At 40.2% G+C, this 26,623-nt stretch overlaps 1 protein-coding gene across 2 annotated transcripts in view; it reads left to right on the top strand.

Moving 5' to 3' along the window:
* adcy1.L (adenylate cyclase 1 (brain) L homeolog) overlaps nt 1–26,623 on the top strand; it is a 108,012-nt gene that overhangs the window by 38,958 nt on the left and 42,431 nt on the right. Inside the window, exons 4-6 of one of the 2 annotated variants that reach the window (XM_041566109.1) lie at nt 4,434–4,545; nt 6,292–6,419; nt 21,656–21,685. In XM_041566109.1, the coding sequence (XP_041422043.1) occupies nt 4,434–4,545; nt 6,292–6,419; nt 21,656–21,685 (270 nt within the window). The remainder of the gene's footprint in view (nt 1–4,433; nt 4,546–6,291; nt 6,420–21,655; nt 21,686–26,623) is intronic. The other variant, XM_018267550.2, reaches the window with a different exon arrangement.

The following is a 26,623-nucleotide window of genomic DNA, read 5'->3' as shown; positions in this document are numbered from 1 at the left end:
TTGCTGCACTAGTGCATTAATTACTTCAGTGCTGTCCAACTTCTATGGTACAGAGGGCCGGAATTTTTCTAATCGACATGGTGGAGGGCCGATAACGGAAGCCAGTGTTAGCCACTCCCTGTTTTTAGACCACACCCACTTTAAACCACACCCATGTTACCGCAAGACCATGTCCACATTAAAAGCACACCAACAAACCAAATGGTTGGTGCTCACTGCAGGGATCAGGGCCGGAACTAGGGGTAGGCAGAGTAGGCGGCTGTCTAGGTCTCCATCATTGAGGGGTGCACTTTTAAGGGGATTTTCTTTTTCGTTTTTTAATCTTTTTGTTTTCTTCAAGTGTTTATTTAATAATTTGTTTCAGTAATCATGGTCATGGAATCCATCTCCTTCCCCTTCTCCCTCTTGCCGGCAAGTAATAGCTCCTTCTGTGCAGTGTACCGCGACGTGCATACACGCACCAATGACATCACTGATATGTTGGGTGACAGAGAGAGGCAGAGAGCTGGTGACCTGCTTGGTCTGACTCTCGCTGCTCTCAGACTTGCACAGTTGCACTGAACTGAAGACATTCTTTCTATTACTGTAAAGTGTGAAGCTTCCTGCTGGCACAGCCAGGTACAGATTTGGGGCCCATATGTTTTCTGTTGCTGCTGGGCTGGGCGCTGGCACAGGTACATAAATACTTGGGGGCAATATGATGTGATCAGATTTATTTTTGGCTGCTGCTGGCACAGGTAAAGATTGGGGGCAATATGATGGCTGCTGGAGGGCTGTATGATGGATTGCTACTGGCACAGGTACAGGGGCAGTAATATAAATGACAAAGTATTGTACTCTCTTTATTTAAAACCATCATGGTAAGGAGGGAAATGGTAATGCAGGACAAGAGCACTGAGTGAAGCTCTTGCCTGGGGTGCCGAACTACCTTGTGCCTGCCCTGGCAAGGATGTCACTCATATGTGAAAAAAGCTAAGTCATACAAGACATACCCATAAATCCATATGCCTCCTCCTCCCCTGTGTATAATACAGTACCCCAGCATATGATTAAACACCTTAGGGGCCCCTAACAATAATTTTCAATTGCTAACAAACCCCCAGAACAAATACCAAAGTATGACACACACAGGGAGCATATGGAAGGCAGAACAGAGCAGGAGAGAGGAATCAGGACCAGTCTAAAATGTACTACATACAGTGACACAGTGCTGGTGCCCCATTAGCATTTTAAATAAAGTGTGAACAGGTGAACAATGAAGCCAGTTTCAGTCGGGGTCTCAGGTGTGAACAGTACAGGACTTTAGGGCTGTGAACAATAGAAGTGTCACAAGTGTGAACAATGCAGGGGGATCACAGGTGTGAACAATACAGGGGATTACAGTGTGAATTTGAGGTTTAAACAATTCAGGGGCCAGTCAATCTCTGTTGTGATACCTTTTAAAGCTTACACATGGTAAACAGACACAGCAGGCAGACTTTGATATGGAGTGCCACATAAGGGGGGACAGCCCTGAATTACCTCATTAAACTGTCCAGGGTGAAGAAACCACAGTCATTTTTATTGGTATATGTAATATTACTGTCAGTCTGGTCAGTCAGTACATGGCATGTCGAGATCCCAAAATATACCTTGTGCGTGCAAATTTTGTGGCATTGCAAATAATTCAAAAACACACTGCCTGTTTTATATATGAAAAAAGCTGCGAAAATGTACACTGACCCCTGAAAACCATATATTTTCGGGAAAATACACATTCTCCCAAATCTGAAATGTTTAAATATGTCTTTCAAAGCTTTGCTAAATGTAGTGGGTTTTTATAACATCTTATCTCTGAGACAATACGGTAATCCTTATTACCAAGATTAATCAACCTAAAGATAAATAACCAGGGGTCTACTAAGCCGTTAGCTGGGCAGGGCACATAGGTTTTTCAAGGATATGGCAGGTAGAGGCCCCAAGATGAAATAAAATAACTGATCCAACAGCAGGATTGGTGGTTAAAACACCTGATGCAATAGTCATGCTACAAAATAAAAAAAATTTTTAGGTGAAAACAGAAGACAAAATGAATAAACAGTATAAAGGTAATATAATACTATAATGGACATATTTATTATGCTGTGTAAAAAACAACAGGATAATACACCACACATCGGCAGGCTTTGGCGTGTAAAAACGGTGTAAAAATGTTACCCACTTTTTTCTTAGAGTGACTTCCCCCAAAAGCAATGTAAAATAGCAGCGGCAAATCTGGAGATTGCATGGCATAAAATTACACACACCTCCATAAATTTGCCATCTATTTTACACAGGTTTTTACACTGCGTTTTTTCAGCGAATTTCATTTCACATGCATACAAAAATAGTGGTTTTTTTTCTTTTATTTATTCATTTTACACAGTATCGCACAACTTTTTAAAGTGTACACACATGCATACACAAATAGTCAAGGTTGTGTGACAGGGTATACATCAGTGTGAAAAAGTGTTCAAAACAAAAATTCGAACTTTTGTAAAATATGTGTTGTGGGTGTGTGTGTAAACAAGGGCCACTTTCTGTTTCTTGAGCAGGAGGGCCACTGGTATCACTGGAGGGTCCTTGCCTTTGTAAATCCACATGACAGAAAGTGAGTGGGTGGAACAAGATGATTGTAGGAGAGACATGTGGTTGTGACACGTCTGCTGTTTGGGGGTCTGTACTGCAAAAATCTCATAGATGCCCTTGGCTCATTACTGATGGGGCTGTATTTATTGTATAACAAGTTATACAGGAAAAGTGATACAACACTGCTTAAATAATTCCCTAACAAGTAAATGTTAAATAATTACTCAGGCAATAAGCTCAATTTCTCCTTTTGTAAATACTAGTTAGCACTATTCAGATGCTTATGCTTTATAATCATTTCCTTCTCTTGTAAATAAATAGCACATATAAAACACTCATAAAAAGGTTGAAATATTCAGCAAGAGCTTTGAATAATATATTTATTATTTTTTACAAGTATCAACTGTTTTTAATTAATAATAAAAGACAATCAATTATAAGTTGCTGTTATCTTGGTCATTACTAAGCACATTATAAATATGATTTCATAATTTTACCAGTACATGGGTACCAGACTTGCGCCCAGTGAATTGGAATTGGAAAAATCAGCTTTTCTACTAAAAAAAGGTGCATAATTCTTTATTAAAGTTGAATGCAGACATTGTTTTTAATGGGAAAAATAAATGCCAATTTTTATTTTTCGAGAATGTCACCTTTAAATACCTATAGGTAAGATTCCATTAATGATAAAGCACTATATAAACAAACCATAAACAAACACCCAGTGTTAATGTTGTTGAGTAGGCAGGGACAAAGAACGTTATTAAACATCTTGTCTAGTGTAACTGTAGAATATTATAGGAAAATGAAAAACTTGTTTCCTGGAAATCCTACTGTGCAGGGTACTATATATAAAAGAGGTGGAGCTAAAGCTAGGGTCAGTGTTTTGCTGTAGTCAGCTAAATGTGATATCGACGTGAAACCCTTTTTGCCTTTACATTTGCTGATCCAAAACTAACACTGGTCTGGTCTGAACAGATCAATCAGTACCTAACCTGCAACTTCATGTTTGGTATTCCATTAGTAGAATATTATTTATATGTATGCACGTATGTATAGATATATATTATTCAGTTGGAGATTTAGTAGGGTCACAAGAATATTATTAACATTGTAAATTATAAGCATTTCCTTATGACTGTGTAAACAAGTGTATCAAGTAAAAAGTCTGTGGATATACAGCTCTCCATCTGTTCGCCATCTGTTATGCTCCTGAAGCTGATGTTAATTATTTAGTTATAAAAGACAAGGAGTCAAATGTAAATCCTCAGGCTGACTGCTAAAACAAAAAACGAAAAAGAAAGACATCTATCAGAATATGAATGTCCTTTCATTTTAATTTTAAACAGTCTTTTTTACTTTTTATTGCTTATCTTTCTATTCAGTCCCTCTCCAATTCATATTGCAGTCTCTTATTTAAACCACTGCCTAGTTGCTAACAAGACCCTAGAAGCCAGATAGCTACTAAAATTCCAACTAGAGAGCTGATGAGCAGGTTGCAGAGTCAGTGACCCCCTCCCAGAGCTGTTTCAGAAAGACATAAGAAGGTGAATAATGAAACTTCAATATTAGAAAAACAATCACAAATAGAAAATGGAAAGTAAGTGAAAAAAATCTTTATTTCTGTTGAACAATCTGGTGAAACAATCTGAAAACAACAGAACTGAGAAAAGTATTGGATGGTGAACAACCCCTTTTTTTTAGAACATCAATTATCACTACGACGATTAAGTGGTTTTTGATTCTTCTGTGATAATGTTTATTTACCTTTATGGAAATCGGACACCCAATCACACATCTCATTCCATTTTTTCTTCTCTTTTCAGTATTTTATTTGCAGATATTGTTGGGTTTACCAGTTTAGCATCCCAGTGTACTGCTCAGGAGTTGGTTAAGCTTTTAAATGAACTTTTTGGGAAGTTTGATGAATTGGCTACAGTAAGTAATATTTTTTTTTTTTTTTTACTACGCATTTTAAATATTAATGACAATACAATATCCTATTGTTGCATTTAACCGTAATAGTGTTTGTGGTTTATAATGTGAAAAGCAATCAAAAATTGTATGTCAGATCAACTTGTTAATGATTTATATGAAATAAGCTTTTGTTCAAGTGCCACTTCATACAAAAACAAAAAGGTTTTAATTTGTAAACCCAACCAATGAATGGAATGATTTTTGAATAGGTTTTAATGATGGATAATCCTATAACTTAATTGCTATTACACTTGAGAATTTGTCTTTTTTTCAGCCTCAATGAATTGTTTTCTTGACCTGCAACAACCTAGGATTGAAAATACATTTATCAAAAAAAAAATCGGACTTTTATGGGCAGAGTTATTTAAAACAGCGATTCTGCAAGTTTATGGTGGCGATTGGTCGAATTCGAGTTCTTAAAGTGTATGATAGATTTTGAAAATCTAATTAGAATTTTTTTAAAAAAAATTAAATTGAATTTTAACAATTCCCTAGTCAAATTTTACAGTTTTGGCCATAAAAAACTGAATATTAGAATTTTCACTTTGACCCTTGATAAATCTGCCCCTTAATATAACTTTCCTGGCTTATTGTGTCAGTGTGGCACATTTGTTCTAATGTAAACACATCCACTATAGAGGTATCTGACATCAGCCATTTCAAATAAGTGGTACAGGTTTGGGACTTGTTATCCAAAATGCTCAGGGCTTTTTCAGATAACGGATCTTTCTGTAATTTGGATCTCATACTTGTGGAGGCCTATTTGTCAACAGTAACATTTTATTAAAAGATCCAAACTGGAAAAGTTGCAGAAAAGTTGTGAAAAACGCAACTTTTTCGACCTGTTGCACAATAACTACAGCCTCGAAAACCACAAATCAAAGAAAGATCTTTCAATTTTTAGATGGACATCTGCCATTGATTTCTACATAATTTCGACATGTTTTAGCTGGATTACTTTTGGATTCGGAATTGTCACAATTTTGTTGCATAATAAATCTACTAGTAAATCATTTAAACATAAAATAAATTCAATAAACTGGTTTTGCCTGCAGTAAGGATTAATTATATCTTAGTTTGGATCAAGTACATGTAACTGCTTTATTATTACAGAGAAAAGGGAACATTTTTTGGATCATTTGGATAAAATAATAGTTTATGGTAGACGGCCTTCCCATCATTCGGAGCTTTATGGATAACACGTTTCCTGATAAAAGATCCCATACCTGTATTGTTATTATTCATTTATATAGTGTATGGAAGGTTACATCCTAAGCATTAAGCCTTTACATGCCCTTGATCTGGACATCCCAAATTACACAGTATCAGCGATGTAGGTTTTATCTCTAGGAGTTATATGTTACTCTAACCCTGGCAAGTAGGATTCGTGTCTTAGTGGAAACTATTAGGAAACTTTGAATTTCCATTCAGGGACTAGCAATAACTATATATTTGTTGCCTTACAGAGCATTTGTTTTTTTAGATGGGGTCAGTGACCCCCAGTTGAAAGATGGAAAGAGTCAGAAGAAGAAGGCAAATAATTCAAAAACTATGAAAAATAAATAATGAAGACCAATTGAATAGTTGCTTAGAATTGGCCATTCTATAACATACTAAAAATGAACCTAAAGATGAACCACCCCTTTAATCCTAAAATGAGGATGTTGTTTAATAATAAATTTAATAGGAACTTGTTTTTTGTGAAAGGAAAACCACTGCAGGAGAATAAAGATCCTTGGAGACTGTTATTATTGTGTGTCTGGACTGACTCAACCCAAAACTGATCATGCACACTGCTGTGTAGAAATGGGGCTGGATATGATTGACACCATTACGTAAGTACCTCTCTCTGAATACTCTTCATTTTAATAATTATATTCCAAGGTAGCAATGTAGATATAGCACATTCATTAATACAACAAACACGTTCCTGTCCTCAAAACACATGTGTAACTCCCTCCTAAATGGGGAGAGTTTAATATGAATAAATGTATCAGTACTTACAGTAGGTATTTAAACTAACATATTTATTTGTTTATAATATTTATTTGCAAAACATATTATTGCAAGGAAGTATAATATGATTAAGTTCAGCTATATCAGAAGATCCATAGGTTCCATAAAAGAAAACAGGTTGTCATGAAAGTGACATAAACATAAGTAATTTGCTTTGCTTTATATCAAAATAACTTTACATTGTGTTGGAACATACACTACTTTTGCCTAGTTAAGCAATGATTTATTTGACGTAAAAGAAACAACACTTCTAATGCAGGCTAAACAAAAGGAGAAAAAGAAAAAGTACGACCCATAGTGTTGCACCTACCCACTTTTTAATCTGAGGTCCCAAAAGATATAAGTAAAACTTAACTTTTATTACTTAACCACATAAAATTGATATGAAACAAAAGAGTGTATAGTAAAATATTTAAAACAAGGTTAGGTACACAAGCTGAATCGACACTGAGTCAGCAGCTTCAGGAACGGTAACTGTAGACTGAGAAAGTCTAGTGAATTGGTGTTAACAATCACACCTGTTGTATTCCTATATTCTCACATACAGCAGGATACTGGTTAACCGCTGTATAAGCGGCCTTGACGGACCGGATGAAAATGTGGGTCACTATATGTCATTTGTGGATAGTTAAACCAGAATATGGCACCACGCTTATATCTCTAAGCTATTAGTGCGTTCATATATGGCCACATATATTTGACCATATAACGGCGCAAGTGGGGTTAATGCGGGCAATAATTAGAGACCCCAAACTCCAGTGTCCTCTTAGGACCCGCTCCCCTCTCTTTTGAGTTAGAGCCGGAGCGCCGTATATACAAGATCAGCCGCCTGATGCGACACTGTTGCCAGTGACGAGAGGAGGATCTATCAGACGGTGCTATTAGTGCTACATTTTCCGTTTCTACCTAACAGTTAAAATAAATTAAATTAAGAGGCGCCTGACGCGCGTTTCGCTCGCCAACCTGCGAGCTTTATCAAAGGCAATTTGATAAAGCTCGCAGGTTGGCGAGCGAAACGCGCGTCAGGCGCCTCTTAATTTAATTTATTTTAACTGTTAGGTAGAAACGGAAAATGAATGGGTACTGGTGAAAGGGCGGAAGGGTGGAAGGGTGGTTTGGGAAACCGTGTCCTTTGCATCTAGCTTAATGTATTCCGCTAGTCGGATACACTGTTTCTAGTTCCTCTGCTCTACGTTAAGGAAGGGAGGTGTGCGAGGAACAGAGGCAGCACTAATAGCACCGTCTGATAGATCCTCCTCTCGTCACTGGCAACAGTGTCGCATCAGGCGGCTGATCTTGTATATACGGCGCTCCGGCTCTAACTCAAAAGAGAGGGGAGCGGGTCCTAAGAGGACACTGGAGTTTGGGGTCTCTAATTATTGCCCGCATTAACCCCACTTGCGCCGTTATATGGTCAAATATATGTGGCCATATATGAACGCACTAATAGCTTAGAGATATAAGCGTGGTGCCATATTCTGGTTTAACTATCCACAAATGACATATAGTGACCCACATTTTCATCCGGTCCGTCAAGGCCGATTATACAGCGGTTAACCAGTATCCTGCTGTATGTGAGAATATAGGAATACAACAGGTGTGATTGTTAACACCAATTCACTAGACTTTCTCAGTCTACAGTTACCGTTCCTGAAGCTGCTGACTCAGTGTCGATTCAGCTTGTGTACCTAACCTTGTTTTAAATATTTTACTATACACTCTTTTGTTTCATATCAATTTTATGTGGTTAAGTAATAAAAGTTAAGTTTTACTTATATCTTTTGGGACCTCAGATTAAAAAGTGGGTAGGTGCAACACTATGGGTCGTACTTTTTCTTTTTCTCCTTTTGTTTAGCCATATATATCTTATGACCCTGCACACCACTGAAGGTTATTAATCTCAATCAACGGAAGGTGCTACCTACTTTTCTTTTCACTTCTAATGCAGGGCATTTTATATTTACACATGTAAAACAATGCAATGTATATGTAAGGGCAATAATCGCAGGAAAATTCTTCCACATTTTCCCACAAGTAAGCCTTACTGTTACATGCAGCAATCCCTGTTTTTCTGCATCAAAGTGTATTTTTTAGGGGTTTTGTCACCCATGGTAGATACAATAACCTACGGGCAACAACGTGCTATATGTGCCATTTGCCTAAAGGATAGCTAGACATGTTTTTATGGTACAACAATTATACCTATATGTTGTTATATGACCCAAAGCAGTAGGCCATCAAGGATTGCGGCCTCCAGTGCAAAATGTAAAAAGACACTAATGGGTCACATTTTACTGCACAAAGATGATTATTTTTCATTCCCTGGGGCGCGCCTAAGGATGCAAGAGCACGCCCTTCATTGTTCATGTACTTGCTTCCCACATAATTTTGCTCTCTGATGAATCAAAAATACTGTGTTCGGTGCAGTGAGCACTGTCAGAAAGTACAGCAGAGCATTAGGGCAGGCAGTAAGGACAGGGCCTCAATGCAGTCTGCATCTTCTGCAGCTCCTTAATTTATAAATCTGAATCATGCACAAGTTAGGGGTTATGTTGGGAAAGGCCTATATACCTCCCACACCCCTGCTGGACAGAGTTGCAAGCAACGCTCTATCTAAGGAGCAAGCTTGACAAGCTTTACACAATGCAGGACGCAGTGCAGGCCAAAATTTCCCTTTGCGGCGTCCCTAAGCCACATGGTCCTAACACCCGCCCGACCCCTTCCCCCTCACCACTAGCACTTGTGCACATGTGCCAGAGCACTGGGAAGCTGCGTGTCCCCAGTGCTCCTTAGGATGCAGCTGGGTGGCATGCCGCCCCTGAAATTTGAAATCTTTGTGGCCTCACCACAAATATGGGCCTGATTATGCAAAGTGCAAAAAATTGCAGCCTTTTTTTGCACTTTGACCTGCATTGAATTCCCCTTTATTAAGAAAATAAAGAAAATTATATTATAAATTATTTTATAAACATCAAGTGAAACATAGAAAAATGATGGCAAACTCCGTGTAAGAATGGATCAACACTAGGCTGACATCTGGTATAACTCCTATTACATTTTTTATGAATCTTTCATTTTAAATTCCTATTTATAACAATACAAAAACATACTGGTTGTGCAAAGAATAAGGGCTTTGTTAAGAAAACTGACATTGGTGAATAAATTATAATTTAATGGTTTATGGTTGTCCTTGGGCTAATATGCAGAGAAGCTTTTCATTATAAAAGCTGACATACTGCTTATATACAAACTCTGCATATTAGAAATTGGACTATTGAGATAGAAAGTTACTTGGGGCTTGTGGAAATATGGGTTGTGGGATGATAACAACTTGGTGTGTCTTTGAGTGCAATAATGAAGAATGAAAAAATAACAGGTCCCCCTATAGCCATCAACCCTAAGACACCCAGCTAAGGCAAAGCATTTGTGTTGGGAGAGACAGGGAGCACCTGAAATAAAACTTGTTACATTTCTCAAAAAAAAAAAAAGGTTAACATTCCATTAGAATTATTAGAACAAATATAAGAAAAAAAATAGTACTTTATTTCAGCAAGTTATTTACCACATTTACATTTCTATTTAAACATATTATTTGCCCATTGGCAGATCATCTCTTCAGTAGTGAGTTACACAAATTCTTTCTGTCTTCTAATGACACAGTTAGATTGGCTCCTTCTCCTAAGGTAGCACACAGCATCTATACAAGTTTAAAAATAACATCACCACACAAGCTTTGCGTGTTTCTTCTGTTTTCCTCCTCTGTTTTTCACTAAGACTCTAAGGGGCAGATTAACAAAAGCATGAAGTGGCCGCTGCTAGTGAAAATTCGCCACTGGGGCATCGCTAATTTACTAACAGGCATTCACGACAATGCGCTAGCAAAAGAGACCATCGCTAGCACAGTTTCACACCATATCGCCAGGCGCATTTTCGCTCAGACGAACGATCGTTACTCCACTAATTTACTAAAGTGCGAATTTTACAGAACGTTAACACTTTCGGCAGAGTTTCCTTCGCCACCTTAGACCAGGCGAACTGATAAAATGAAGCTACATCCTCCTCAATCTTATGTCAGTGACATCATATCCTGTATGCCGAAAAGTCATAAAAGTTGTAAAAAATACTGGTGTTTTTTCATATTTTAATGCGGAATTGCATTCAAAAGTCCCAACTATTAAAGAGTTTTGTGTTAACAATTGTTTTTTACCAATTTGAGGGGCATGCAACATTTGCTTTAGGGTGAGCTCATGTCTAGGGCATTAGCGGATCTCTATTGTCTTTATTTTGCTTCATTGGACATTTGTAATAATAAGTAGCCACTTCAAGCATTTTAACCAACATCTCTAATAAAGACTAACGAAGAGTACTAATGAAGTTTCACTAGGCAGAATGAAACACTATCAAAAGATCGCGCTGACGAATTAACGCTAGTGAAACTTTGCCATCATTCAGCTGCTGAGGCGCAACTTAACATTTTAGTGAATTAGTTTAGTGGTAACTAATTTATTCCTGGCAGAGTATGGCAGAGCATTCGCTGGCGAAATTCGTACTTTAGCAAATTTGCCCCTTAGGCTTTCACAGAGCTACCAACAGAGGACTATCTCTTTGTACATTTTAAACTCATTCTACCATGTAAAATGTTATTTTCTATTATAATTGTTTTAAAAAATGGTTTGTGGTCAGCCAACTCAGTTCACTTTGCATGAGAGCCCCATAGCAGCGAAGTCAGAGGAGGGGCTGCATGACCCAGCTCTGCATGCCAGCGGGTGATTGGCAGAGATTGGAGGGAAAAAGGGGGGGAAGGGGCATAGCAACAGCCAGAGAGAGGGAAACAAAAGGAGCTTGGTAGGCTGGGCTAACCACCATTTTATGTGGCCAGCAAGGAAGAAGGTTGTAAGAGTGCACAGTGAGGAGAAAGTTCACTTACCTACCTCAGATGGCAGACAATATGGATGCCCTCTTGGCTCGCATCAGGGCAGAGGCAGAGCGCAGGGGAGACGACTGGCTTCGGCAGCTTCTGCCAGAGGAACAGCCGCAGCAGCCACCGACATCGGGTATGAGGACCCGCAGATCCAGGCCGCCGACCCGGCTCAGCCCATCACCTCCAACCCAGCGCCGGAGGGTCCCGTCGAGGAGCCCGCAGGCAGGGACCGCCCGTGGTAAGGGGAGCGGGCGGACCGGAACAACCGGCCGAGAGAGCCGCCTGACGGAGGAGCGGCGCAACACCCCCAATGCTGGTCCATCCACGGCGCAGAGGGGCAGCAGGAGAAGCCGTCAGCCAAGCCAAAGAGGGAGCGGAGCAACCCGCGACAGCGACGGAGGAGACAGCCGGCATCCCCAGCTAGGTGTGGAGTTCCAGCCCCAGCAACTTACAGAGGAGGAGAGGGAGACGTCCGTTCGCATCGGCGGTCAGGCGAGTAATGAGGGAGATGCGGTAATTGCCGGCATAGGAAGGGAGCATGCGCAAAGGCAGGAAACCGGCAGATGGAACGTACCAAGTGAGCAGGGGGTGCGCTCATTTTTTGGGGAGGCCCAAATTGAAAATCAGAGGGGGGGGTTTGTTGGGGGGGCCCAGGCAATGAACATTAGTATTGGCACAGAACTGAGAAGAGCAGGAGGGAGGGGGGGGCTGGATGGCGACCCCCAGACGGCTGCCTGGTGCGGAGGTTCAGCCTTACAAGGGACTTCGCCAGCACGAGTGCCACAGGCAGGGCCAGCAAGAGGTTCGGTGGCAGGGTGCCAAGTCTGGTCAACAGGGTCAGCGAGTTCCAGCGCCACAGCGGTGGGTAGGGAAAGGGCGGCAGTGTCTCTTAGCGCTGCAGGCCAAGGTGTACCCCCCCCACTTGTTTTATCTCAGGTTAACAGAAGAGGAGACGGAGATGTGCAGCAACCGCGGACAACCCAAGACGATGGCACAGACACGGCAACAGGGACTGATACCATCAATACCACAGGACAAGGTATGCTCACGGGGCAAAGGGCAGACACTGACACGACTATTCCAGGCACTCCTCACTTAGGGGGGGAGTCGTTGGCAGGTTTCATGGCAGGGCTGCGTCAACTTTTAGGTCATTGGGACAGTAAAGGCCAGGTGGCGGGCTCTGGTGGGAGTAACATATCAGCCTCAACAGGGGCAAAGGGAGCGGGGGAAGCAGCACCACCAAAATCGGGGGACAAACCAATACCTATGTCTGATGCATCCAAGGGGCATGCGTACATTTGTTTTGAGGGTCCTATGGGGGCGCACCTGAAACCAGAGGTGCGGGAGAAAATTTGGAAACGCGAGTATGTAGACATTTTCACGTTACTACCCCTGGAAAGGTTTAACATTGACAAATTTGAAAAAGGCAAGGAGCATAGGAAGGAGGAAGATGAGGACAGGAGGCGCTTTAGACTCATCCCGAGGACATTTGGGAACTGGTTGCAGGCGTTCTCAATTCTAGCCAGTATAGTGGGTGAAAAACATCCCGAACAGTGTTCGGCATTGTTCTGCTACTTGGATAACATATGGGAAGCAAACCGAGTGTACGGGGGCCTCGCCTGGCTTCGGTATGATGAACAGTTCAGACAGAGAATGTCGATTCGGCAAGATCTGAATTGGGATCACAGAGACATTGGGTTGTGGATGAGGTTAATGAACAATAAAGGCTATCAAGGTTACGGCACACAGGGAACTTCAGGGCAGCAGCCCTTTCAGGGCAGCTCCAGCGGGCAGGCTTCCAGCCCTGCTGGAGCACACAAAAAAGGAACGTGTTGGCTGTTTAACGACAGCCATTGCAAATGGGGAGCATCCTGTCGTTTCCGACATGAATGTTCCTTGTGTGCCGGGAACCACCCACTTAGCAGATGCTTTAAGAAAGGGAAAAGAGAAGGGAGCGATTTCAGGAGGGGTCCTGGAAAAGGGAGTGACACCAGTGAGAATAGAGGCGATGGTCCCTTGGCTAAATAAATATCCAGACTGTGAAAAAGCAGATCTATTGCGGGGGGGTTTTTCTGAGGGCTTCCGGATTCCTGGGGGGACGAAAGCAAAGGGGGGGGCCAACAAAAACTTAAGGTCAGCTCGGGAGAATCCAGCGTTAGTGTTGGAAAAATTGAAGAAGGAAGTGGATTTGGGTCGCATGGCAGGCCCTTTTAAAGAACCCCCTTTACCGAATCTTAGGACATCACCATTGGGGCTAGTGCCAAAGAAAGAGGCAGGAAAGTATAGACTGATACACCATCTTTCCTACCCGAAGGGGGATTCAGTCAACGATGACATTGATAAGGTTTTAGTACGGGTGTCTTATACATCTTTTGACGAGGCCGTGCAGCTGGCAAGGCGAGCGGGAAAAGGGGCTTTGTTGGCTAAGGTCGATGTGGAATCTGCCTTCCGGCTATTGCCGGTGCATCCTGAGTCACTGCATAAGTTGGGCTGCCATTTTGAGGGACATTACTATGTTGACAGGAGTCTTCCCATGGGGTGCTCAATTTCCTGCGCATACTTCGAAGCCTTCAGTACATTTTTGGAGTGGGTGGTGCGCACCAAGGCAGGCGTGGGGTCAGTCATTCATTATTTGGATGATTTTCTCTGTGTGGGCCCTTCTCAGTCTAATTTGTGCGCAGTGCTCCTCCAGACATTGCAGGACGTGGCAGCACAGTTTGGGGTCCCCTTAGCGGAAGAAAAAACGGAAGGGCCATCAACATGTTTGAAATTTTTGGGGATAGAGATCGATACCATACGGCAGGAATGTAGGTTACCGGCAGAAAAGGTGTCCGGGCTGGTCGAGGACATAAGCTATGCAAGGAGGGCAAAAAAGGTAACACTAAGACAGCTTCAGTCCCTATTGGGTAAATTGAACTTTGCGTGCCGAATTATTCCCATGGGGAGGGTTTTTTCCAGAGGGTTGGCCTTGGCAACATCAGGTGTCACGCAACCACACCACTTCATTAGGCTCAATTCGGGGCACAAAGCAGACTTAGCGGTTTGGAGCGATTTTCTTCGAGATTTCAATGGGAAGGCTTATTGGCTGGGAACCACAGTCGAAAATTCGGAAATTGCCCTATTCACGGATGCTTCAGGGTCAATTGGCTTTGGGGCATATTTCCAAGGGAAATGGTGTGCGGGACAATGGCCGTTGGAATGGGCAAACAGTAAACTTACCGGCAATTTGGCCTTTTTGGAGCTTTTTCCAATTCTGGTGGCGGTGGAGCTGTGGGGTCGATTGTTAGCGAACAGATCTGTGCTGTTTCGGTCGGACAATACAGCAGCTGTGGCAGCGGTCAATAACTTGACTTCCTCTTCTCGCCCAGTGCTAGCTCTTCTACGACACATGGTTCTACGGTGTTTGCAATGCAATATACATTTTAGGGCAAAGCACATACCAGGTGAAGTTAATGATATTGCTGATGCTTTGTCTCGCTCACAGTGGATCAGATTTCGGGGGCTGGCGCCCGAGGCGGAGCAGGAGGGAGAGCGATGCCCAGACCGAATTTGGGAGCTGGTGCATCAGGTATGATGGAGTGGGTGCGAAGGTCCTTAGCGCCGAGCACCTGGAGCAGCTACAATAAAGTGTGGTGTGACTGGGCTCGATTAGAGCAAGAGATGGGGGTGTTGGACAACAGTGATGACAGGCTGGGGCTCCTGGCGTGGCAACTGTCAAAAGATTTTGACAGTAACGTGTCCGTCAGTGTGATTGAAAGGAAGTTATCGGCTTTGGCTTTTCTTTTCAAATTTCGGGGCTGGACGGATGTCACAAAAGATTTTGCTATCAAACAAGCGCTTAAGGGGTTCAAGAAAGGAAGGAGGTCAACAGACATTAGGAGGCCCATCACCTTGAACATTTTGGAGGGAATTTTTAGTCAATTGGGTTGCATTGCACAGTCACCATTTGAGCTGTTGTTATTCAGACTGGCTTTTTCATGGGCTTTTTTTGGGGCATTTAGAATATCTGAGTTGGTGAGTTCCAACAGGGCAGGAGCAGGGGGGGTTTTGCGAGAGGACATAAGGAGGGAAGAACAGAGTTTGTCAATTAGGATTCGGGAGGCAAAAACGGACAAGAGCGGGAAAGGTTTTTTAGTGGAGCTTTATGGGGTAGGGGGCTTTGACGCTTGCCCAGTGAAATGTTTTGACGATTACTGTAGGGTCAGGAGGGACCAACCAGGCATTTTTCTCATTCACCGGGATGGATCGGCCCTATCTAAATTTCAATTTGTAGCGGTACTGAGGAGGACATTGGGCGGCTTAAAACTAGCGGCGGCCGAATACGGGAGTCATTCTTTTAGAATAGGGGCCGCCACAGAAGCGGCCCGATGGGGTTTGGATGAAGCAGTCATTAGACGGATTGGTAGATGGGAGTCTAACAGGTTCCGTTCTTATATTAGACCAAATAGAGTTGAACGTTAAAAAAAAAAAAAAAAAAAAAAAAAAACGGTAGTGACTTGTATCTCTTTCAGGTACCCGGCCCTGCAAGGCGTGGCTTCTGGGACACTCATACATACATTGGGCAGCGCAAAGGGCTACGTTTCATCGGGCAGATGCCCAGTTGGGTTTTCAACAAACACAGGTGCAGTTGCGGTGGGTCAGCAGGAGGGGTTTAAAATGGGAGGAAATTGTACCCATGGTCGTGCAAAAAGCAAAAGAATTCGGCCCACCTAACATTATTGTCTTACATGCGGGGGGCAATGATGTAGGACAATGTCCCATGAAATTCCTAATAAAGGACATTAGGAGGGATTGTCTCAGGTTGTGGTCCCTTTTTCCTGGGGTTGTGCTAATATGGTCAGAGATCATCCCTAGAGCTCATTGGAGGGGGGCCCATTCGCATCAAGCGGTAAACAGAGCTAGGGTTAAGATCAACAGGGCTGTCTCGAAATTTGTGCAGGGCAATGGGGGATAATAGTGAGGCACGTGGATCTTGAAAAAGATCGGAGTTATTTTTTACCGGATGGAGTACATTTGAACGATTTGGGCCTAGACCTATTTAATTTCAGTTTACAGGAGGCCATTACATTGGCATGGAGGGCATGGCGTTGTATGCGGAGCTGAAGGAGTCCAGCTCGGCATACTGTGGCGGGTCCTTTTGTCAGTCTACCGGGGAGGTGATCTGTTATGGGAGGACATATCAGGTCAATTGGGTGGTTTAACCCCTTAAGGTGGGTGACCACGTTTAACAGATGGAGTACTAAAGGGGGGCAAGAGGATGCCCCAGGAGAGGCGGCAGGGATCCTCTCAGCTAGGGACTGGGCGGCTGGAGGAGATCCTGGGTTACTTTGGAAGGGGTAGACTGACAATGGGCTCAGGCAGACAAGTTTGGGTTACTTATTGTTATTATCTAATGGAATTGTTGCAATGTTATATATAAATGGATGTTATGGAAAACTATTCACGATTACATTTGTATTGATGTTATGCATTGTTATGTATTAATAAAAGCTGTGGCCATGATCATTCCAAATAATGATATTTGTCACTGGTTACTATGTGTCAGAGGAGTGAGTGTAGGCGGATGCATGGGTCATGAGAGCCCCATAGCAGCGAAGTCAGAGGAGGGGCTGCATGACCCAGCTCTGCATGCCAGCGGGTGATTGGCAGAGATTGGAGGGAAAAAGGGGGGGAAGGGGCATAGCAACAGCCAGAGAGAGGGAAACAAAAGGAGCTTGGTAGGCTGGGCTAACCACCATTTTATGTGGCCAGCAAGGAAGAAGGTCCCACCCACCCTCCCTTTAGCTTGGGTTTATTTCTTTAATTGGGCAATGCTGTTGATAAGCAATGCCCAGATGTTTTGGGAGTTTAAGAGTATTATGGGCTATTGAAAGGGGATAGGGGTATTTGTCACAGCACAGGCGGGTCCTTTTGTCAGTCTACCGGGGAGGTGATCTGTTATGGGAGGACATATCAGGTCAATTGGGTGGTTTAACCCCTTAAGGTGGGTGACCACGTTTAACAGATGGAGTACTAAAGGGGGGCAAGAGGATGCCCCAGGAGAGGCGGCAGGGATCCTCTCAGCTAGGGACTGGGCGGCTGGAGGAGATCCTGGGTTACTTTGGAAGGGGTAGACTGACAATGGGCTCAGGCAGACAAGTTTGGGTTACTTATTGTTATTATCTAATGGAATTGTTGCAATGTTATATATAAATGGATGTTATGGAAAACTATTCACGATTACATTTGTATTGATGTTATGCATTGTTATGTATTAATAAAAGCTGTGGCCATGATCATTCCAAATAATGATATTTGTCACTGGTTACTATGTGTCAGAGGAGTGAGTGTAGGCGGATGCATGGGTCATGAACTTTGCTTTCAGAAACAGCCAGCATGGCATCATACAAGCCTTTCAGGCAACTACTGCCTCAACTTTTCAGCTCTTACCTCCAGGTCCTATATAGGGTTGCCCCTTTCCCCATCCTCCTTTCTGAAGGGTGAGTGGGGGGGACATCACTGGGTGGGACTTTGACGTGCTAATCAGCGATTGGTCGATCACCGTATCAGTCTAGGAGAATCCTGCCTGGTTTTCCTAATTTGGAAAATCAGGCAGGCAGTTTTGACTCAGGCAGTCCTTCTGAAAACCAGGCTGTCAGGGTCAAAACCCAGGGTGGCATTCCTAGTCCTATATGACACATCTTCCCCTATTTCTCCTTTTCTGCACTCTGAATTGAGTTCCTTTAAGTGAAATATGACATTAGAAATAAGATGACTGATCAAGAAATCATTTGATATTTGAACCATTTCTACAAGTGACTTTGAAAGCTACTCTTCATTAATTAGTAGATACTAATATTTTTGGCCATTTAGATTCTTAAACAGATAATTCCTGAATTTGCTTGCCTCTCCTATATGGTCTTTGTGCTGCTGGACGGGAGAAAGAATTTTGCAATGAGGTTCCTTTAAATCCCATTTCCAGATTTAGATAAGACATTTTCTACCAGCATCACTGGCCCTGCTATCTCCATTGTTTCACTCATGCTTGTGGCAATCCTATCCAATATGCTGGCTGAAGCAAAACTGTCTTTTAACGCCCATACTTTTATTTGTCCTAAGTTGGAGAAGAGTTTTCATTTATATAGGTATCCTGTTCTACATTAGACAGCAGTTTTTTTTTGTAAACGGCCACACTCAAATCCGGACTTCCACTGGTATACGCGGGTGCAGCGTCAAATATTTTGCATATAGATTTATTGGAAAGACCCGCACTCCAATTTGTAGTTAATCAAAAAATCTTTATTAAGTACATCAATCCATATATATAATGGATTGATGTACTGTAATATATATATATATATATATATATATATATATATATATATATAAACATCTCCATCGTGGACAGCACTCCATAATCGATCAGACTGAGCAAAGTATTAAATCTTTGAAAGGTTTATTGGTGGACCAACGTTACCAATAAACCTTTGCTCAGTCTGATTGATCATGGAGTGCTGTCCGCGATGGAGATGTTTGTAAAAGTTTTATGGCCTGGCACCCAGCATTTGGATTACTCTTTTGGTTGTGCGTTCCTATTTCAGTTATACATATATATATATATATATATATATATATATATATATATATATATATATATATATATATATATATATATATATATATATATATATATATATATATATATATATATATATATATATATATATATATATATATATATATATATATATATATATATATATATATATATATATATATATATATATATATATATATATATATATATATATATATATATATATATAGACAAATACATGTATAATGAAACCATAGAATTCTTAATGAATCAGATGAAAATTGAGCATAGAACTGGCCAGATATGGGATGACTTTGACGTAGTTGGCCAGCTTAAATATATTGCAATATATGGACAAACAATCCCTGTTTTGTTTAAAGGGTAAGGCATTTTCAGTAGCAGTATGCACAAAATGTCACTGTCTTAAATATATTGATAATGGGTTGAGTGCAGAGGAATCTTGTATTTGACTATATGTATTTTGTGGTCACAGCCTCATTGCACCCCCGCCTAATGATTTTAAAAACTAGTGGTGAGCACAACTTTCCCTTGTTTGTTATATATATATATATATATATATATATATATATATATATATATATATATATATATATATATATATATATATATATAGCAGGATTATAGAAAAATACCCGCACTCCTTCACATGCGTTTTTATGCCGGGTGCATGGCCAAATATGGTTATATAGAAAAATGGCAAAAAAGGACCAGCACTCCGTGTTCCAAGAAAGTCAAAATGGTTTATTCACTGTGAGTTTTGAATAAACCATTTTGACTTTCTTGGAACACGGAGTGCTGGTCCTTTTTTGCCATTTTTCTATATATATATATATATATCCTATTGTAGTTCAGCAACAGCACATAGCTCTCTATGTATATATATATATATATATATATATATATATATATATATATATATATATATATATTTTTTTTTTTTTTTTGCCAAGGGTTATTGTAACAGATCTTGAAGAACTATATTGCCATCATATAGCTGTTTTCAGGCTGTGCTTGTTTGTTTTCAGCAAGGTTGTGCCATAGGGTTTAAGGTTTAAAGGGAATTCAGGTTAACATAGTTGGTCCTTACGCAGCTTGGGTGGGAGTAAAGTCTTTGACATCAATAATAATAATAACTGATAACGAATGCTTGCTGTTTTCCTGTTGATTGAAATGTATTTCTTCATAACATTTTCAGAGCTGTCAACACCCTCAGGTTTCCCAGGAGTTACCCAGTTTTAGACCCCCTGGTCTCCCATAACAGTATGCAATTTCTACCGATTTTCAGTTCCTCTGAACAATGTTTGTGTGTGCATGCACAGTAATCATTTATGTGACCTTGTGCACATGCACAGTGAGTATTCAGCTGTGTCAGAAGGGCTTTTTATTACTTTACTAGATGACTACTACATTGTGTAGCGATGTGTGAAAGGCACCACCAGTCCCATCTAATGGCTTTAATCGGAAGCCGACATCTATGTACTTTAGGACTGATCCAAAGGATTTGTACAAGAAACGACGTTTATATCAGATCAATAAAAAAGAGGGGGATTATGGAATATGGAATGTGATTAACATAGGGCTTTCTATATTTTAAAATACCCCTGAACAACACACTTTTGGTCAATGGAACAGCTAGAACAATGCTTGTTCACCTTTACATTAACTTTAAGGGGCATATTTATTATGCTGTGTAAAATGAAATTAACAAAAAAAACAGTGTAAAAAGCTGTGTGAAATAAATTTATCGAGATGTGTGTAATTTGACACCATGCAAACGGCAGATTTGCCTCCATTATTTTACATTGTTCCAGTGGAAGTTACTCTAAGAATAACCAATTTTGTGTGATGTATTACCCCGCTGTTTTTGTATGATGTAGACAGTGATATTCTGAGAAAATTTGCAGTTGGTTTTAATTTTTTAATAATTGTGGCTTTTGAGTTATTTAGCTTTTTATTCCGCAGCTCTCCAGTTTGCAATTTCAGCAATCTGGCTCCTAGGGTCCAAATTACCCTAGCAACCATGTACTGATTTGAATAAGAGACTGGGATATGCATAGGAGAGGGCTAGAATAGAAAGGTACTTAATAGAAGGAAGAACAATATATTTGTAGCCTTACAGAGCATTTGTTTTTAGATGGGGTCAGTGACCCCATTAGAAAACTTAGAAAGAGTCGCAAGAAAAATAATTCAAAAACTAGGAAAAATAAATAATGAAGACCAATTGAAGAATTGCTTAGAATTGACCATCCTATAACATACTAAAAGTTAACTTAAAGGGGAACCGCCCCTATAATTTATATATCAAATGTGCACAGTTACTAGTTTAAGGTCACACTCATAAAATTGCTTAATTTTCTTCTGAAATAATATATATTGACACCTTTTTCTTTTATAATTTTTCTTTTCATCATATTTGCGCTAAAATGTTTACAGATTAATGCTAGTAATGATTGCTTTGTTTGATCTGTTATTCCTTTTAATTATAGCTCATTTTGACTAATGTTTTTTTTTTCATATTTACTTGTGTCCTGATCCAGATTCAAGCCACGCGTTCTGGACCTGAATGTGTCAGTACCTAAATCCATTGTTTCATTACATTTTATGTACTGTACTTGTGTGTGCTACTTAGATTTCATCCGAATGCTTAACTTCCCTATAGATGCTTGAAATTGGATACCTTGTAGATTTTAGGATCCTTGCCCTTATCCCTTGTTATTATACTCTGCATAGTACTTTTTCCATACACTGAACAATAGTTATTGTACTAAACAATATGCACAGCAAGTACCCAACTAAAATGGCATGACTGTGTTTAGACATGCCAACATTTTATATTAGTGAGTACAGTTACAGTGAATGGAAAATAATTTACTGCATTTTCAATTTGTCAGTGAATGCTTGCATTATTATAATGTTGATGTCAGGATCTGCACATTACGTGTTTATACAGACATTTACACTTACAAAAGGGCTTAAAATACCACACGGCTCAGAAAAATATGCAATGTGTTTCATGCCTTTTTTAAAAGTCAACAATTACGAACTATACTAGTACTGATGCTTTTTTTTTATTACAGATTCTTTACAAATCTTGTTTCATTATTCCCAATCCCAAAATCTTTCTAGTCTGATAGTTGTTTAAATTCCTAAAATGCTATAAGAGATTTATACTTCCAATTGGGGCTTAAAAAGATATTGGCGCAATAATTAAAGATTTTTTTACATCTATCATCAAATTGTCTTTGCATGCTATTTATAATTTTGCTATAAAAGTATCTGTCTGATGCTTTTTCATCAAAAATTCAAAAATATATTCCCAGTCAATACTCTCAAAGTTAAAAAGTCACTCTTTATTTATCATAAATATTAAAAAGTAGGCATACAGACCAATTGATGCTCCGCCTTACGCGTTTCGCACCCACAGGCACTTATTCATAGGCATTACTATTGTTACATTTGGTCACAAAATTTATACCCCAGGAAATCCCTCCCCAAACGTTAAAACCAATCACGTGTTGCCACCTCACGTTTCTTTTCTTAAAGCAACATACATATCAAATTGGTCATATTAGCATTGTTTCTCTGCCTATACTCTGTTACATCTCAGAACTATTTTATATTAGGATACCCACATTTAATCCTAATATAAAATAGTTCTGAGATGTAACAGAGTATAGGCAGAGAAACAATGCTAATATGACCAATTTGATATGTATGTTGCTTTAAGAAAAGAAACGTGAGGTGGTAATACGTGATTGGTTTTAACGTTTGGGGAGGGATTTCCTGGGGTATAAATTTTGTGACCAAATGTAACAACAGTAATGCCTATGAATAAGTGCCTGTGGGTGCGAAACGCGTAAGGCGGAGCATCAATTGGTCTGTATGCCTACTTTTTAATATTTATGATAAATAAAGAGTGACTTTTTAACTTTGAGAGTATTGACTGGGAATATATTTTTGAATTTTTGATTTGGGTGCCCTTTGGAGTTGGGGGCTATATTCCAGCACTTTTGGCCCTTTTTTGACAGGCCTGTATAGATTGCAGCAGCTGAGTAGTAAGTGTTTTTTGATGCTTTTTCATGACCCATCTGATCCGCAGTGTTTCTTTATAAAAGAAGAGGTTGCCATATTTGTGCTGCAGTAGTCCATTAATATTAGAAAAGGTTGAGAAGGGATAATCAGGTTGATAAAACAGTCAGGTTGAGGCACTTGAAGTAACAATTACAAAAGCAGACCAATTACAATAAAAAAAAGAGATCAGCATGACCTATAAGTAACATTTACTAAAATCTGAATTTATCTCATAATTAAAATAAAAAAAGCTGGACTAAACTCTATGCTTAATTTTGCCTTATTTATAAATAAAAAAAGTAATAATAACCATGATATCTTCAAATTGGGATAGGGACATCTCTCATTGACTTATACATGACATTGACAGGTCTGAGATGGTGGATTTTATCATTCCTGCTTTTAAAAATTTTAGTTTTTGCCTGAAAAGTCCGACCAGATAAATTCTAGTTTAGTAAATAACTTGAAACAATATGTAATGATAAGGTTTGTGCCTGTGCCAAAAAAATATATATGGGTCTTTAAGGAGCGCTTGAAAGTTTGGCAGAGAGTTCCGGAGAAAAGCAGAAGCCCGAGAGAAGTCTTGTAGACGAGAATGGGCAGAAGTGATCAGAGGAGAAGTGAGAAGATCAGAAGCAGAGCGTAGGTTTCGTGAAGGAGTGTATTTGGAGATTAGAGATGAAATATAGGGAGGGGTTTCATTATTAAGGGCCTTGAATGTGAGTGTAAGTAATTTGAATTTGATTCTAGAAGAGATTGGGAACCAGTGAAGGGACATACATATGGGAGCAGCTGATGTTTAGCGGCGAGCTAGATGAATGAGTCTAGCGGCCGCGTTTAGAACAGATTGGAGTTGTGAAAGGTGACTTGTTGGAATACCTGTGAGGAGTAAGTTGCAGTAATCAAGGTGGGAGATGATGAGAGACTGAATCAGTGTTTTAGTTGATTCTGAACTGAGATATGGTCGTATTCGAGCAATGTTGCGCAGTTGAATACGGCAAGATTTTGCAAGTGTTTGAATGTGTGGTGAAAAAGACAGATGAGAGTCTAAGATAACTCCTAGGCAGCGTGCCTGTGTGGTGGAATGAAAGGTGGTGTTGTTTACGGTGAGTGATATCTGAGGGACAGGGGAAGATCTTGGAGGAAATATCATGAGTTCTGTTTTAGAAAGGTTCAGTTTCAGGTGGTGCTGTGGCATCCAGGAGGAGACAGCAGAGAGACAGTCTGTGACTTGGGAAAGGACAGAGTTAGAAAGATCAGGAGCAGACAAGTAGAGTTGGGTGTCATCAGCATAAAGGTGATACTGAAGTCCAAATGACTGAATACGTTTTCCTAGTGAAGTTGTATAGAGCGAGAACAGCAGGGGGGCAAGAACAGAGCCTTGAGGAACTCCAACAGAGAGTGGGAAAGTAGTAGAAGTAGAGTTAGAGAAGGAAACTTTAAAGGAACGGTCAGACAGATAAGATGTAAACCATGAAAGAGCAGTGTCCCGAATGCCAGCTGAGTGTAGAATGTCAAGGAGGAGTGTGTGGTCAACTGTGTCAAAGGCTGCAGAGAGATCTAGAAGGATTAGAATGGAATAGTGACCTTTAGACTTTGCCAATAGAAGATCATTGGTTACTTTGGTGAGTGCAGTTTCAGTCGAGTGTGATGGGCGGAAGCCAGATTGCAAGGGGTCGAGGAGGGAGTTGTGAGTGAGATGCTGGATCAGCCGTTTGTAAACAAGCCTTTCTAGTAATTTGGATGCAAATGGTAGAAGGGAGAGCGGTCGATAGTTAGTGGGAGAGCTGGGATCAAGGGAAGGTTTTTTGAGGATAGGAGTGATTAGTGCTTGTTTGTATAATGATGGAAAGGTACCAGTAGAGAGTGAAAGATTAAATAGGTGGGTAAGTGCAGGAGAGAGTGTATCAGAGATTGGGTGGAGGAGGCGAGAGGGTATGGGGTCAAGGGAGCAGGTGGTGGGTTTTGAGCAGGCTAGAAGTTTGCTAACTTCATCTAGAGTTGCAGGGGTTAAGGAGTGCAAAGTAGATGTGAGTGGACTGTACGTTGGTCTGAGATTGTTGTCAGACGGTATGCTCAGAGTATTATAAGTAAATACAGGTACTGCTCACTTACTAAAATAAGTTTCATAAATTCTGTGGCCAGAAAACAGTTTAATAAAATTCATAAACATAACAAAGTATTTTGGTGTTAAGGAGGAAAAATGCTGGTTCTGATCCAGGGATAAAGGGCCAAAATACAACAATATTTTATACATTTTAAATAGTCCTTAGAACTATATATTTATTGAACAATAGCATATTTTCCTTTAACACCAAATTATACACAATTTAACATTAAATATTTATTTATAAAATATAAGTTTGCAGATGCTTTATTGTGTAATGTTTTTTTAATGTTTTACCTTAAGCAAAAGCTCTTTGTGCTGCAAATCCATGAAAAGCTGCACCTGCATCATTTATAATAGGCACCCACACTGATGAATACATTTGATGTTACAGTAGCAAAGGATCCACACCCTCTAATACATAATACAGTAGGGATTTGTAAATTGCTGCTATAGAAACCATTACTGAATTGTTTACACCGGTAGTGATAACTTATAGGAGAACCAACTCACAGCAAATTCCATAGAACGGTACCCCTATTTGAAAACCTGAGAAGAACTGAAAGGCCATCCAGTGCATGCCAAGCATAATGACACCATACAATCTGTTAAAGGAAAAATACACCCTCAAGTTTAGTTCAATGAGCAGGGTTTGTGCTGAACAAACTTTTGGCTATTGCTTTAATCATGAAAATTCTATGGTTTTATTTCTTGATCTTAACAGGGCAAAACAGGAAAATCAAGTTACTCCATGTTTGATCATTGCAAGGTAGATAATTAGATTCCCCAAACATAACCCTGTTCCTTCACCCTCTGTTGTGACTGTTTTGTTAACAGTTTCTATGCACCTGTATTATAATATCCACCTTGCAAAGATCTAAGCCTAGATATTTATTTTAAAACTGTGGGGCATGCATCCTTAACCATGATTGGTTCATGCTATGTATAGCCACTGCTGGATGTGCTTTAGAATTATTTGATAACAAATTAGCACAGTGTCCATGATGGAGCAACTTTGGCACTGTATTGCCTGCTTGCTGTACAAATATATACATTTCCAGGTCCACCTTGATATAACAGCAGCTTAAGATAGATTTCCCACCTGGGATCAATTCAAGCTTGTATTTGTTGCTTATATATGTATTCGAAGCAAGTTAGTGGTCTCCTAATGGTACTGTACCACAGAAGCTTTGTAGTATTCTCAAGGAAATCCAAGACAGCACAATAGGCAGGGCAGGAAAGGACCTCACATTAAGAACATAAAAGTATATTTTGTTTAAGATGTTACCCCAGCATCCCTGCATAATCAGTCACAGCAAGAGCTCCA

This window comes from Xenopus laevis, chromosome 6L (genome assembly GCF_017654675.1).
Source record: "Xenopus laevis strain J_2021 chromosome 6L, Xenopus_laevis_v10.1, whole genome shotgun sequence".
Taxonomy (NCBI): Eukaryota; Metazoa; Chordata; class Amphibia; order Anura; family Pipidae; genus Xenopus; species Xenopus laevis.
The sequence above is the reverse complement of the archived record's forward strand: the minus strand, read 5'-3'. Positions and strand labels throughout refer to the sequence as shown.